The sequence below is a fragment of the Myotis nattereri genome, assembly GCF_964212035.1.
Source record: "Myotis nattereri genome assembly, chromosome: 12".
Lineage (NCBI taxonomy): Eukaryota > Metazoa > Chordata > Mammalia > Chiroptera > Vespertilionidae > Myotis > Myotis nattereri.
Window position 1 is genome coordinate 34,475,242 of NC_138087.1, and position 16,252 is coordinate 34,491,493.

Sequence of the window (16,252 nt, forward strand, 5' to 3'; positions counted from 1 at the left end):
TAACAAATGATGAAATAAAAGCAGTAATAAAGAAAATTCCCAGCAAATAAAAGCCCTGGCCTGGAAGGCTTCACAGGTAGTTTTAACAAACCTTCAAAGAACAACTAGCACCTATCCTCCTCAAACTATTCCAAAAAATCCAAGAGGAAGGAACACTTCCAAGTTCTTTTTATGAGGCCAGCATTATCCTAATTCCAAAACTAGATAAGGATACTACGAAGAAAGAGACCAATGTCCCTGGTGAACATAGATACTAAAATCCTCAACAAAATATTAGCAAATCAGATCCAGCAATATATTAAAAAGATCATACACCATGATCAAGTGGGATTTATTCCAGGGATGCAAGGCTGGTACAATATTCACAAATCAATAAACATGATACATCACATAAACAAATTAAAAGACAAAAATCATATCAATAGACGCAGAAAAAGCATTCAAAAAAATCCAACACCCATTTTTGATTAAACTCTCAGCAAAGTTAAAATAGTGGGATATCTCAACATAATAAAGGCCATCTATGACAAATCTACAGCAAACATCATACTCAATGGGAAAAAATTAAAACTATTTCCTTTAGGAACAGGAACAAGACAGGGATGTCAGCTTTGACCACTTTTATTCAACACAGTACTGAAAGTCCTAGCCATAGCAATTAGACAAGAAGAACAAATAGGCATCCAAATCAGAAAGGAGGAAGTAAAACTCTCAGTATTTGCAGATGATAGGATATTATACATAGAAAACTCTAAAGACTCCACTAAAAAACTACTAGATTTAATAAATGAATTTGGCAAGGTATCAGGATACAAAATTAGCACCCAAAAATCTATGGCATTTTTATACACCAACAGTGAATTCTCAGAAAGAGAAACTAAGCAAACGATCCCATTTACCAGTGCAACAAAGAAATTAAGATACTTAGGAATAAACTTAACCAAGGAGATAAAATACTTGTACGCTTAACACTAGAGGACATTGAAAAAAGAGAGAGGAGGATATAAACAAATAGAACATACTGTGTTCATGGATTAGTAGGATTAACATCATTAAAATGTCCATACTACCCAAGGCAATCTACAGATTCAATGAAATCCCTATTAAAATACCAATGGCATATTTCACAAATCTAGAACAAATACTCCAAAAATTTATATGGAACCAAAAAATGCCCTGAATAACTGCAGTCATCTCCAGAAAAAAGAACAAAATTGGAGGGATCACAATACCAGATATCAAGTTATACTACAAAGAGACTGTAATCAAAACACCCTGGTACTGGCACAAGAACAGGCACATAGATCAATGGAACAGAACAGAGACACCAGACATCAACCCAGAGACCATTATGCTCAATTAATATTTGACAAAGGAGGCAAGAACATACCGTGGAGTCAAGATAGTCTCTTCAATAAATGCTATTGGGAAAATTGGACAAATACATGCTAAAAAAAAAAAAAAAGAAAAGAAGAAGAAGAAGAAGAAAAGAAACTAGACCACCAACTTACAGAAGAGTAAACTCAAAATGGATAAAAGACTTACATGTAAGTCATGAAACCATAAAAATCCTAGAAGAAACCATAGGCAGCAAAATCTCAGACATCTCTCATAGCAATGTGTTTACTGATATATCTCCTAGGGCAGGGGTGGGCAAACCCTGGCACACGTGCCAAACATGGCACGCCAGTAACTTTTGCTGGCACGTAAAACCCTCTCTTATAATCTTCCATTTACAATTTTTTTCTTAATATCAACTTTTTTATTTTTGAGATAAATACAGTGTAGGTGCATCTTAGATAAATAAATAATTTTACATAACAAGTTATCTTAAAGACCATAGACATGGATTGACAGGAGAGGGGAAGAGCAATTTCAATAGTGTTGAAAACTACTGAGGACTTGGAATGCCATTCCAGAAAATTTTTTCTGTTTAAAAAACTTTGAAACAGCGTTACTCTCCATGTTTTCATCCACATATGCTTGTGAATCTTTGTTCTCAGTGATGAATTTTGTTAAGTCTCATAATAGGAGTAGCCTGACGGATGAAAGCAGTAGCTTGTGCAGTTCTCTGAAGGTCACAAAATAAAAACCTGATATAAAATCTCTGTCATCAGTGATGCAGCAGCAAAAGTCCCACTGATAATATCAAACGGAGTCATAAAGTTTTCTGTCAGACTATCAGTGTACATGTATACATTACAAAATAAATGTATTTTTCATCATCATATACTGTGTTTTTGTCGCTCGAATGAATTTTATTATTTCTTCAAGGTTCTGCCCTTACGTACACCTTAAGACATATCAAGTAGGCGTAACATGTTTTCAAAAAATTAGGGTTGGCATACAGAAGAACTCTGAGTCAGAGATTTTGCTGGTTTTGGCACGCACTCACAAAAAGGTTGCCCACCCCTGTCCTAGGGCAAAGGAAACTAAGGAAAAAATAAATAAATGGGATTACATCAAAATAAGGAGTTTCTGCACAGCAAAAAAACTATCAACAAAACGAAAATGGAGCCCACTGTAAGGGAGAACGTATTTGGCAATGACACATCTGATAAAGGGTTAATACTCAAAATATATAAGGAACTCATACAACTTAGCAAAGGAAGACAAACAATCCAATTAAAAATGGGCAAAGAACCTAGGCCAGTGATGGCGAACCAATGACACGCGTGTCAGAGGTGACACACGAACTCATTTTTTTGGTTGATTTTTCTTTGTTAAATGGCATTTAAATATATAAAATAAATATCAAAAATAGAAGTCTTTGTTTTACTATGGTTGCAAATATCAAAAAATTTCTATATGTGACACTGCACCAGAGTTAAGTCAGGGTTTTTCAAAATGCTGACACGCCGAGTTCAAAAGGTTCGCCATCACTGATAGACACTTCTCCAAAGTGGACATACAGATGGCCAAAAGACATATGAAAAAATGCTCAAAATCACTGATCATCAGAGAGATGCAAATTAAAATGATAATGAGGTATCACCTCAGACCTGTCAGAATGGCTACCATCAACAAATCAACAAATGACAAGTGCTGGCGAGGATGTAGAGAAAAGGGAATCCTAGTACACTGGTGGTGAGAATGCAAACTGTTACACCATTATGGAAAACAGTATGAAGCTTCCTCAAAAAATTAAATATGGAACTGCTATTTGACCCAGTGATCTCACTTCTAGGCATTTAACCTAAGAAACCTGAAATACCAATCAGAAAGAATATATGCTCCCCTATATTCATAGCAAGGCAATTTACAATAGCTAAGATCTGGAAACAGCCCAAGTACCCATCAGTGGATGAGTGAATAAAAAAGCCATGGTACATTTACACTATGCAGCAGTCAGAAAGAAGGATCTCGTACCCTTTGAGACAGCATGGAGGGACCTGGGAGTATCATGCTAAGTGAAATAAGCCAGTCAGAAAAAGACAAATAACACATGATCTCACTCATATGTGGAATCTAAAGAACAAAATAAACTGATGAACAAAATAGATCCAGAGACATCGAAGCATGGAATAGACTGTGGAATCTCAAAGGGAAGGCAAAGGTGGTTGGATGTGTGGGAAGAGATCAATCAATGAACTTGTATGCATACATGCATAACCATGGACACAGACAATAGGGTAGTGAAGGCCTGGGGAAGGGAAAAAGGGGCAGGCTAGAAGGGGTGAATGGGGAGGAAAAGGGGACATATATAATACTTTTAACAATAAAAAATTACTTTTAAAAATAAAAAAATAAAACATTTGCTAGAATAAGAAAAGATGAAATACTGTCATTTGCAACAATATGGATGAATCTTGAGAGTATCATGCTAAGCCAAATAAGTCAGACAGAAAAGGACAAAAAAAGTGTGATTTCATTCTTATGTGAGCTATAAAACAGAAAGCAATAAATGAACAAAAAACAAGCTCATAGACACATACAATATAAGGGTGATTACCAGAGAGAAGAGGAATGGGAAGAGAATAAAGAGAGTAAAGAGGGTCAAATACATGGTGAGAGACAAAGATTAGACTTTGAGTGGTGAACAGATAATGTTATTAACCAATGTCACCCCAATAAATATAAATTTTTTAAAACTGGCTAAAATCTTAGACAAGTTACAAAACATATTTCCTTTTCCATAATACACATTTGTTTCTCACAATATTAATTAGCACATCCTTATATTAGCTCTTTATAAGACATTTAAAGTATTCAGGAATTTCAATTTTATCAATTTTTTGGGATTGTTAAGTAAAAAATTCAATGGAATTATTCCCAAAATCTTCCACCAGATTCTTGTTCCTCACCCTCCCTGACCTATCTTCATAATGGCAAAGTACTTTGTGCTTCTGGACTTCCAGTTAAATATCTCTAGAACTTAATTCCGTGAACTTAAGTGAGGGAGTAGTTGCCTGGGAATAAGCTGAATGGATAGGGAAATTACTTACATATATAAAAGGCTAATATGCAAAGTGTCCCCTCGGGAGTTTGACCAGGAGACTGTGAGTTCAATTGCGCTATGACGTGCACTGACCACCAGGGGGCGGCACGGAATGAAGATAGGCCCCAGCTGGCAGCCAGTAGTGGGGAAGGAAGGCCCCAGCCGGCAGCCGGAAGGCCCCGAATTTCATGCACCAGGCCTCTAGTATCAAACATATTTCTCAACAAGTTATAACTTTTTATCATACATATCCCTAATGGCAGATCCCTAAATCATATAAACTGGGAGTGGAATGGCTATGGAGGAGAAGGTATCAGGCTTGACTGGTCTAGCTTTCCTGTGGCCCTGCTCATATGATCCCTACATATTGATCATACATATTGGGTACAGCAAAAGAGAAATATGCCAGTGTATGTACTATTTTTGCATAATAAGATACATATTCCGTGCTTATTAACTTATTAGAGACCCAATGCACAGATTTGTGCACTGGTGGAGTCCCTCAGCCTGGCCTGCAGGGATTGGCCTGAAACTGGCTCTCCTACATCCCACGAGGGGTCCCAGATTGCGTGAGGGCGGTTCTTGAGTGACAAACCTGGAATCGAGCTTCCTCCTCTCTGGTTCCAGGTGCATCACTCGAGACTGCAGCTGCCAAGTCACCACAGCTCAGCAGCTCCTGTGTTGAGTGTCTGCTCCCTGGTGGTCAGTGCACATCATAGCTACTAGTTGGAGCGTCTGCCACCTGGTGGTCATTACGCATCATAGCTACCAGTCAGACGGTCGAACGGTTGGACGGTCACTTAGGCTTTTACATATATAAATTTTATTTTTCCTACCAATCCCACTGCTTATTTTATTAGTCTAGAGGTTCTTATTGAAATTTTGAAAAGATTCTTTTAAAAATGTCTAAAGAGAAGGTATGTGAAAATTTCTGGTTGGCCTAATATATTTTCTTACTGTATTCTTTTTGAAGCCATTAACAGTTATATATTATACTGGCTCCAAGTCCATTAGAAAAACTATGTAACCTTTTTTTTTTTATTCTCATCTGAGAATATTTTTTCATTGACTTTTAGAGAGTAGAAGAGAAAGACAGAGAGAAATATCAATGTGAAAGAAACACATCAAATGGTTGCCTCCTATACATGCCCCAACCAGGGCCTTGACCAGGGAAGAGCCTGCAACTGAGGTACATGCCCTTGATAGGAATTGAACCCGGGACCCTTCAGTTCCCAGGCTGATGCTCTATCCACTGAGCCAAACTGGCTTGGGCAAAACTATGTAATCTTTTTAATTCTGTATTTCAACACTATGTCAAGGGAAGATTTCACAATTAAATGTTTAAGTTTGAAATATGGACAAAAGAAAGATCCCAATTGCATGTATATATAAAATTATTTTACATAGCAATGTGTATCTTATTTAAAAAGAAAATCTTCGGATGCATTGTTGCTGTGCCTGGAAAGAAACATGTATTTTGAAACTGGCTTAAGAGGTCTATGTGATGCCCAGATCATATGCTTAAGGACTGTTTCATATGCAACTATAATTTTCTACCAAACCCTCTTTTACCTAATAAATGTTATCCAGGGAATGTTTCTAACCAAATAAAATAAAAAGGTTTGTATCATTGAAAAAAAATTACCTCACCAAATACAGCAAACATAGGATACAATAAAAACAACAACAAAAACCCACATGATTTTTATGCTGTAACATGTACTATCAAAATTTTCTTCTTGTAATTGTGGGATTCTACTGCTTTTCCCCCCTTTTCTTTTATGGTTTGTTTCTGTGTGTGTGTGTGTGTGTGTGTGTGTGTGTGTGTGTGTGTGTTCTCTAGTCTCTGAAATATAAAATGAAACATCAAATTAAAGTATTCAAGAAACTGGGTTGCTATCAAACCACCTCCCAGAGGAACTGGAGGAAAGTCAGTGGAGAAAGTGCAGGGCAAACTTATGATATTGCGCAAGCCCAAAGTGATGCATTGAGAATTTTAATGTTTCTACTGCGATTTAGATAAAAATTCATCAGTTTTCCCTCTCTTGTCAATATCTTATAATTTCATTCATTATATTTTTATGGATTGATATACCACATACTATACTCATTAATCTAACTATAATCTTATTTAGATCAACAGGTTATGCAACAAATGTTCATACTGGAGAACTCTAGGTTGTAAGAGTATGAATAATTTCTGTTTATATTTTAAAATATACATATATTTTTTTAATTAAATCTTTATTGTTCAGATTATTACATTTGTTCCTCTTTTTTTCCCCCCCATAACTCCCCTCCTCCCAGTTCCCGCCCCACCCTCCGCCCTCACTCCCCACCCACTGTCCTCATCCCTAGGTGCACGATTTTTGTCCAGTCTCTTCCCGCATCTCCCACACCCCTTTCCCCGCCAAGAATAGTCAGTCCATTCCCTTTCTATGTCCCTGATTCTATTATGATCACCAGATTATTTATTCACTTGATTCTTAGATTCACTTGTTGATAGATGCATGTTTGTTGTTCATAATTTGTATCTTTACCTTTTTCTTCTTCTTCCTCTTCTTAAAGGATACCTTTCAGCATTTCATATAATCCTGGTTTGGTGGTGATGAACTCCTTTAGCTTTTCCTTATCTGTGAAGCTCTTTATCTGACCTTCAGTTCTGAATGATAGCTTTGCTAGATAAAGTATTCTTGGTTGTAGGTTCTTGGTATTCATCACTTTGAATATTTCTTGCCACTCCCTTCTGGCCTGCAAAGTTTCTGTTGAGAAATCAGCTGACAGTCGTATGGGTACTCCCTTGTAGGTAACTGAGTTTCTTTCTCTTGCTGCTCTTAAGAGTCTCTCTTTGTCTTTTGCTCTTGGCATTTTAATTATGATGTGTCTTGGTGTGGTCCTCTTTGGATTCCTTTTGTTTGGGGTTCTCCGTGCTTCCTGGACTTGTAAGTCTATTTCTTTCACCAAGTAGGGGAAGTTTTCTGTCATTATTTCTTCAAATAGGTTTTCAATATCTTGCTCTCTCTCTTCTTCTGGCACCCCTATAATTCTGATGTTGGTATGCTTGAAGCTGTCCCAGAGGCTCCTTACACTATCTTCGTACTTTCGGATTCTTTTTTCATTTTGTTTTTCCGGTTGGGTGTTTTTAGCTTCTTCGCATTTCAAATCTTTGCCTTGATTCTTGCGGTCCTCTGGTCTGCTGTTGGGAGTCTGTATAATATTCGTTATTTCAGTCCGTGTATGTTTAATTTCTAGTTGGTTCTTTATCATAACATCGAGGGTCTCATTAGATTTGTTGAGGATCTCATTAAGTTTATCAGCAGCTTCTAGACAGTTCTTGAGAGACCTTAAAAGTGTGGTTCTGAACTGAATATCCTCCATTGACAGTTTTGTCCTGTTTCTTTGTCTCCGCATTTTTTTATGCTTTCTTGGTGCACCCCCTAGTGGTCTTTGTGTGCAGTCCTCCTATAGTTAAGCCTTGACTGTTGTAGTTAATACTAGGGGGATTTGACCTCCAGGCCAGCTGGCTGTGAGAATCAGCTGTGTCTGCAGTAGGAAAACTTCTGTCCTCTAGGGAGGTGCTAATCTAGCCTTTGCCTGAGGCTATCTGGCAAATGGCTCTGCGCAGGGCTTGGGCGGGTGGGTCGCTCGGGCTGGGGATCAACAGGGTAGGTCAGAGAGAGCAGTTATGGCTGCTCTCAGTTCCGTCCCTAGGGGCTCTGCCTCACAGAGTCCCAGCAACTGCTGCAAACCTCGGAGAGAAAGCTGCCTTCGAGTTCCGACCGAAGCCAGACAGTCCCGCTTCTCCCGTTTGAGTCTGGGTCCCTAGAGACTCCGCCCGGATCTGGAGCTCAGAATCTGAGACTCCCTCCCGATTGAAAGCACCAACCGCACCCTCCGCCGCCAGCCCGCTCCGCGCACGCACTCCGCACCTGAGTATTTCACTTCAGCACTGCGCCTCCTCTGAGTCTGGGTATGATATTCTCTTTCCTCCTAGTTGTAGAATTTCCACTCAGCCAGCCTTCCTGTGGTTCTGGATGATGTCCGTTCCGTCTTTTAGGTGTGTTTTGATTTGGTTGTTCAAGGCAGCAATCTCTGGTGTTAACCTATGCCGCCATCTTGGTTCTCTAAAATATATTTTTATTGATTTCAGAGAGGAAGGGAGAGGGAGAGAGAGAGAAACATCAATGATATGAGAGAATCATTGATCAGCTGCCTCCTGCATGCCCTATACTGAAGATTGAGCCTACAACCCAGGCATGTATCGTGACCAGGAATTGAACTGTAACCTCCTGGTTCATGGGTTGATGCTCAACCACTAAGCCACACCAGCTGGGCAATTTCTATTTTATTTTTGTTGATAAATTTAGTGTAATGGCCAGCCTAGCTTTATAATAAAGGAAATACTTCAAATATTGACTAGCTTTACATAAGTATACAAAATGGCTTGAGGATAAGGTAAGAGGGGAAAAAATACAACTATAAGAGGGCCAAGAACAGAAATATGGGCAAATGGAAGAAAGGTTGGAAAGATAAATTAGAGCTGGGGAAGAGGGGTAGGAGTAGTGGATTACAAGGAGCTGGGTGGGGAAAGAGGTGGAGCTTGGACCATTGCCTCAAGGTCTAAGTGGTAGCCTGAGAGCTATAAAAGCTTGGTGGAGCCAAGGGAAAGTATCCTAAAGTCCTGGGCATACTGGCAGAGGCTAGTAGGTGGCAGCAGCTACAGTCTCTAGACAAAGGCTGAAATGCCCAGAGTAAGAGAGATAAGGTCCAGGATGCTGCGCCTGTTCTTGTTCCACCTGCTAGGAAGTTGGCTGCTACTGAGCCAACTTCCCAGAAAGAGCCAAGGCCAGGACATGGAAATTTTTACTAAGTGCAACCTCGAATTAGTCCGTTTCTACATCCATGTCTGCGGCACTCACATCTGGGCAGAGGACATGAGGAAGCAGCGTAAGCCAAGATCTGGACCATCTGCAGGTGAGAGCTGCTGGTTCCTAAAAATTTGGATTGTTCCCTTTATAACTTGCTTTTCTAGTAAGGGTCTTACCAGGGATCTTACCAGAGCAAGGGAAAACTATGGGAACAGTAAACAATTTTATCTGAGAGGCATGCCCTTCGCCTCTTGGCAGCAAGGCACACTTGGTGGGGAGAAGGGGATAGACACAGAGGAGGTAAGACTGCCCAAAGACCCGTAAAAGGCAGGGCAAATTGGGGTTAGACCCCAGAGTCAAGGTCTGTGGCCTGAAGAGCAGGAGTGCTACCGGCTGGGGCAACTGGACAGGGCATCTTGAGAGGACAGGTGGCAGTGAGGTGTGAACCGGTTATCAAATATGTCTGACGCAGAACTCAAGAGACCCCCCCATAGGGTCCTGGAGAGGTGGACATGAAGCCTTGGATTTAACAACTCTCTTCCTCTGTAAAATAAATAAATAAATAAATAAATAAATAAATAAATAAATAAATAAATAAATAAAATGCTGGGCCATGGCCCATGCCATTGAAAACCTCCTCTTTTGTTTTATTTTATGTATTTTTTTTTAATACTTCACCAAAGGGGAGAGCCTAGCTTCCCACTGCTTTTATTTATATGGTTTTACTGATATTTTAGAGAGGTAGAGGGGGAAAGAGAGAGAAACATTGATGAGTTAGAGAAACATCAATCGGTGAAACACTGATTGGTTGCCTCCTGCACAACCCCTACTGGGGATTGAGCCCACCCCCAAGGCAGGCATGGGCCTGACCAAGAATGGAACTAGCAAACTCTAGGTGCATGGGACGAAACTCAACCAACTGAGCCACACCAGCCAGGGCCCCACAGCTTTGAACTGGGTCTTGAAATTCATTTGTAAGAGAAGGGATTGAAGATAAAGAAAAGGGCCTTGTCACCTTCAGGAGAACCCGCAAGGGACCAAGAGTCAAAGGAAGTCTGCCCTTCAGACAAACAGCTAAATAATTTTGTTGCAGAATCACCGCCCAAAATTCAGGTGTGTTTATTAATGTGCTAGTAGGCCAAAACATTGAGACACTGGTTCTTGGAGATAAAGAAAGGTGTATTCAATTTGACTGAGGTGACAGAATGGGAGAGCAAGATCTCACAAATCCATCTGTCCCTAAAAGCAAAAGTAGGGAGTTTTTATGTGGCTAGGGCGTAGGGGAAGGAGAGTTCCAGGGAACTGACAGAGAAGTCTGTATATCTTTACTAATAGATGATGCTTTTTTATAGCAGATTCCTGAGTGTCAACAGCTCGTCTCAGCTACTTTGAAGATATTCTTTCCTTCTGTAAAACAAACTCAAAAATTCTCCTGGTGAACCTGTAGTTATTTCCTGCTTGACAAAGAGATAGTACATCAGCAACTTGAGTGCATTCATGAGAACAAAAGAGTTGAGTAGGAAAAGTGCTTAACATGTGAACAAAGACCTGATTAAGAATTAAATTATTTAATTCTAGCTGTCAAAAATACTAGGGGCATTAAAATCACAAGGGGCTCAGCTACAATTTGGAGTAAATATTCTGAAAAAGTGAAATCGTTAAATAGTATATGTATGAGGGTGTCAAGGACTGGTTTCACCACCCTAAGAGATTGGAGCAGTTGAAAATTCTGCCTTTTTAACTTTATCTTGAAGCAGTAATTTTCCACCATAGAATATTTGATAGTTTAAAATAACTAATATACTCTTCAAGGATTATTATAACTCAATGGTAAGTTACTTAGCAATGGAAGAAAATTACTCAGGTAAGAAAAATTAATATGTAGTCAAATTGTTTTTAATGACCAAGATGACTTCAGCTATGTCGGGGAGAGGTGCAGACCTTTGATGAAAGCATTAAGGGGACATAAGGAGAAGTAACAGGTGGTCCAAGTGGAATAAAGCATTATAAACTTGGTAAATTTGTAGTATTTTAAACTGCCCAACTATATGAACTAAATTGTTTACATATTAGGATACTTGCTGATTATGTTGATATTTAATTTTATTGAGACAATGCTTTCCTTTATATCTATGCAAATTTTTAGTTTTCCTGATGTCCATTGACATGAGTATTTTTTCTTCTCCTCTTTTTTTTTTAACTTAGAAATCATGCCACTTTCCACCACCAAGAATTCAGAACCCTTAAATATGAGGATGGAATTCATTCCTAGTTCTCAGACAACACTGGCTGAGAGGCAGCCATTATTGAAAGAGCTACTACAACAAGCTTCATCAAAGGATATAAATCTTAACTTTGAAGAATTTAAGAAAAATGGTCTCCAGACACAAAGTGAGGCAGAAAACAAAAGTCTTTCAGAATTAAAAAACATACGCTTAGTTAAACATTTCCTAAAAAAGAGACAGGCCCCTTACCTATTATCTGATAAGTGTTGTAATGTAGGCTGTACCAAAAAAGAGGTGGCTGTCTACTGCTGAGATGAAACTAATTGTGCATTTCATGTAATGTTCACATGTATTTGCAATGATATTCACTGATGCCTCCATCACCCCACTGATTATTAGAATATGAGAAGTCATTTTTAGTGTTTGGGTCTTTAATTTTGTGTGTAAGAATATATTCCTTGTATTATTGTAGTTTCTGTTAATAAATATTTGCATGCTAAAAAGTATTTTGTCTTTTTTATTAATGGAATTTTGTTCATTGCTTTTTTAATGCTGATAACTTAAAATGGCAATAAAATCTTTTATCATTTCAACCACACACAAATAACTCAACTTAAAATTTTTTAACTAGATAGTAAAACTCTATGTCTTGCATTAGTAAGAATGGATGTCTATTTTTGAAACTTGTATTTGATAACTTATGATCTGTCACCCACTTTTCCCTCAAGATCTAATATCCAAATGTCCTTTCACTACTTAAAATTAAACAAATTATTTAATAGCAAAATTAAAAATAACTCAGTGTACACAATGACTAACAGGTCCATAAAATGGACCAAAATATTTTCATTGATATTAACTCATATCAGATATACAAATAGTCACAAAACTTGGGACTTTTCGAATACATTTTTAAAGATTTTTTGTGTTGTATTGAACTATCAATTGCAATAAGACTGGACATTATTTCATTCTTTTGGGATCAAATAAACTTAAGTATTTTTCAAACTAGAGTTCTTCCCTTAATTCTACTGCCTAAGAAGCTAAAAAGTAAATTATGTTTTTTTAAGGGGAAAAATAAATAGCTATATATATAAGAAAATAAGGAAGTCAGTGTCCTTATTTATAGTATAGAAAAAATGGTTTAGCAAGGGAATGTATTTTATATTTACTACTAGAGGCCCAGTGCACAGATTCGTGCACTGGTGGGGTCCCTCAGCCTGGCCTTCAGGGATCAGGCCAAAACTGGCTCTCCGACATCCCCTGAGGGGTTCCGGGTTGCGAAAGGGCGGTTCTCAGGTAATGCACCCTGGAATTGGGTTCCCTCCTCTCTGGTTCCGGGTGCATCACCCGAGAACTGTAGCTGTCAAGTCACCACAGCTCAGCAGCCCCTGCGTTGAGCGTCTGCCCCTGATGGTCATTGTGTGTCATAGCTACTGGTCAGATGGTCAAACAGTTGGACAGTCGCTTAGGCTTTTATATATTTAGATTGTAGAATTTACAAACCGTTTCTGTAACAAAGTAACTGTGAATTGATATGAAAACTTGTTAGAATAGTAAATTAACAAACTTATCATTTTAGTATTTAGCTAGTTCCTTCAATCCACATAGACGTAAAATTTTAGACAAATTCACTTAAATACCAAGTAAATTTCCACCAAATGTCTGTGAATAGAATTTAAAGGTTTTAAGACAGTAATTCCCATATTTCAAATACTCATACATGATTAATAATAACCAGGCTTTATTAAGTCCTCACCAAGGATAACTTATAAAATTTCATAAATGGCTGCAGAACCTCAGAGGCTATAAGCCATCTTAGACAAAGCCAGGGAGAGTTCTGTCTGAAATGAAAAGTCCAACCCAGAAGAACAAGGGAAGTGACCAAGAAACTTACAACCCAGACAGGACAAAGAGACATCCCTGGACACAGAAGGCATCTTTGCAGACCCTGCCCTGGCCCATGTCCCTCATCTGCTCCTCCACAAAAACCCTGAAAGCAGAACTCCTGGTCCAGAATCTGTATTCACTACCTCTGAGGATACAGCTACTTTTAAAAATAATTTTTAAAATTGATTTCAGAGAAGAAGGGAGAGAAAGATAGAAAGATCAATGATGAGAAATAATCATTGATCGCTGCCTCCTGCACAACCCCTATTGGGGATCAAGCCCGTAACCTGGCCATGTGCCCTGACTGGGAATCAACTGTGACCTCCTGGTTCTTAAGTTGATGCTCAACCACTGAGTCATGCCAGTCAGACTATATTTTTATTATTAATTAAAGTCTATAGTTTACATTAGGGCTCACTCTTTGTGTTATAAATTCTATTTCTGAATTAATTGACTTTGTTTTTAGACTAGTTTTAGGTTCACAGAAAATCTGAGTACAGGAAGCTCCCATATATTCCCATCCTTTCCAGGGCACCTATTCCCCTACCCTCCAATATTTGTACATTTGTTACAACTGATAAACCAACATTGACATATTGTTGTCAACCAAAGCCCATAGTTTATACCTGGTGTTGTACATTCTACAGATTCTGACAAATGTATAATGATATGTATCCATTCTTTTTTTTTTTTTAAATATATTTTATTGATTTTTTACAGAGAGGAAGGGAGAGAGATAGAGAGTTAGAAACATCGATGAGAGAGAAACATCGATCAGCTGCCTCCTGCACATCTCCTACTGGGGATGTGTCCGCAACCCAGGTACATGCCCTTGACCGGAATCGAACCTGGGACCCTTCAGTACGCAGGCCAACGCTCTATCCACTGAGCCAAACCGGTTTTGGCGATATGTATCCATTCTTATAGTACCATATAGGACAGTGATGGCGAACCTTTTGAGCTTGGCGTGTCAGCATTTTGAAAAACCCTAACTTAACTCTGGTGCCGTGTCACATATAGAAATTTTTTGATATTTGCAACAATAGTAAAACAAAGATTTATATTTTTGATATTTATTTTATATATTTAAATGCCATTTAACAAAGAAAAATCAACTAAAAAAATGATTTCACGTGTCACCTCTGACACGCATGTCATAGGTTCGTCGTCACTGATCTAGGACAATGTCATTGTCCTAAATTCCCTCCCTTCCCCCAAATCTCTGCCACCAATTCTTTTACTGTCCCCACAGTTTTGCCTCTCTAGAAACTCATTCGTTATCACACAGTATATAGCCTTTTCAGATAGTCTTCTTTCACTTAATAATATGTCTTAAGATTTCTCCATGTTTTTTCAAAGCTTGATTATTCATTTCTTAATGGCACTGAATAACATTGGCATGGAGGTACCACAGTTCTTTTATTCATTCATTTTGGTTGCCTTCAAGTTTTGACAATTATGAATAGAGCTGCTATAAAAACATTCATGTGCAGGTTTTTGTGTGGACATTTTTTCAACTCATGTGGGTAAATAGCAAGAAACATAATTGATAGATGATATGGTAAGATGTTCAGTTTTTTTTAAAAAAAACTTCTAGAAGAGCAAAAGACAGTAATTTTGAGAAATGTTGAAGGAAGTTTCAAGACTTTTCTCTTCATGAAAACATGCTCTCTTTAGCATGCAGTATGTTATATGTTATGAGATTTCATTATTTGTAAAATGGGATTAATAAAATCCATTATTTAGCTTCTATGAAGAATGTTGGGAAAATAATGTTTAAAATGTGATAGAGTGGTGTGACCAGTGTGGCTTAATTAGTTGAGCATCATCCCATGTACCAGGGGGTCACTGGATAGATTTTTAGTCAGGGCATATGCCCAGGTTGCGGTTTGATTCATAGTCAGGGCATATGCCCAGGTTGTAGGCTCAATCCCCAGTAGGGAATGTGCAAGAGACAGCCAATAGATGTTTCTCTCTTATTGACATTTCTATCTCTCCTTCTCCCTTCCTCTCTCTAAAATCAATGATTTTTTAAAAATATGATAGAGTATATACTGGATGTCTTTGAGAAATTTGATAGCTGAAAATATAAAAATGTTATTACTAAAATCTATTGTTTTAGAATGGCAACATATTTCTTACAACCACAGAAAAGAGAAAATAAAGTGACTAATACTGAAAAAAAAAACAAAAAAAACACACAATAACTTCTGTCTTTTAAAGTGGCTATACCATTTTACATTACCAGCAGCAACTCTTACTCAGATTACTCCACAACATTTGGTGCTGTCAGTGTTCTGGATTTTGGTCATTCTAATAGGTGAAATGGTATCTCATTGTTTTTGTTGTTTTAACTGAATTTATTGGGGTGACATTGGTTAATAAAATTATACAAGTTCCAGGTGTACAATTCTACAATACATCATCTGAATATTGTATTGTGTTTACTACCCCAAATCAAGTCGTCTTCTTCCATCACCATTTATACCCCTTTACCTTCTTCTACCTCCCCCCATGCCTCCTTCCCTTGGGCAATCACTATACTGTTGTCTGTGTTCATCAGTCTTTTTTTCCTTGCCCAATCCCTTCACCTTCTCACACATTCTGTTCTCTGTATCCATGAGTCTGTCTCCACATTGTTAGTTTATGTTTGTTCATTAGATGCCACATATGAGTGAAATCACACGGTACTTGTGTTTTTCTAACTGGCTTATCTCATTCAGCATAATACTCTCCAGGTCCATCTATGCTATTACAAAAGGTAAGATTTTCTTCTTTTTATGGTTGAGTAGTATTCCCATTGTGTAAATGTAACACAAGCTTTTCCCCCG

At 38.1% G+C, this 16,252-nt stretch overlaps 1 protein-coding gene across 1 annotated transcript; it reads left to right on the forward strand.

Annotated features, from left to right (window-relative positions):
- Positions 1-9,210: 9,210 nt before the first annotated feature.
- Positions 9,211-11,973, forward strand: LOC308527707 (prorelaxin-like; the record flags this gene model as incomplete). The annotated part of the gene is made up of 2 exons (XM_081103130.1): positions 9,211-9,412; positions 11,512-11,973. The coding sequence occupies 2 exons, from the start codon at positions 9,211-9,213 to the stop codon at positions 11,841-11,843; spliced, it is 534 nt and encodes a 177-aa protein (XP_080959256.1). The 3' UTR covers positions 11,844-11,973.
- Between the last annotated feature and the right edge of the window lie 4,279 nt (positions 11,974-16,252).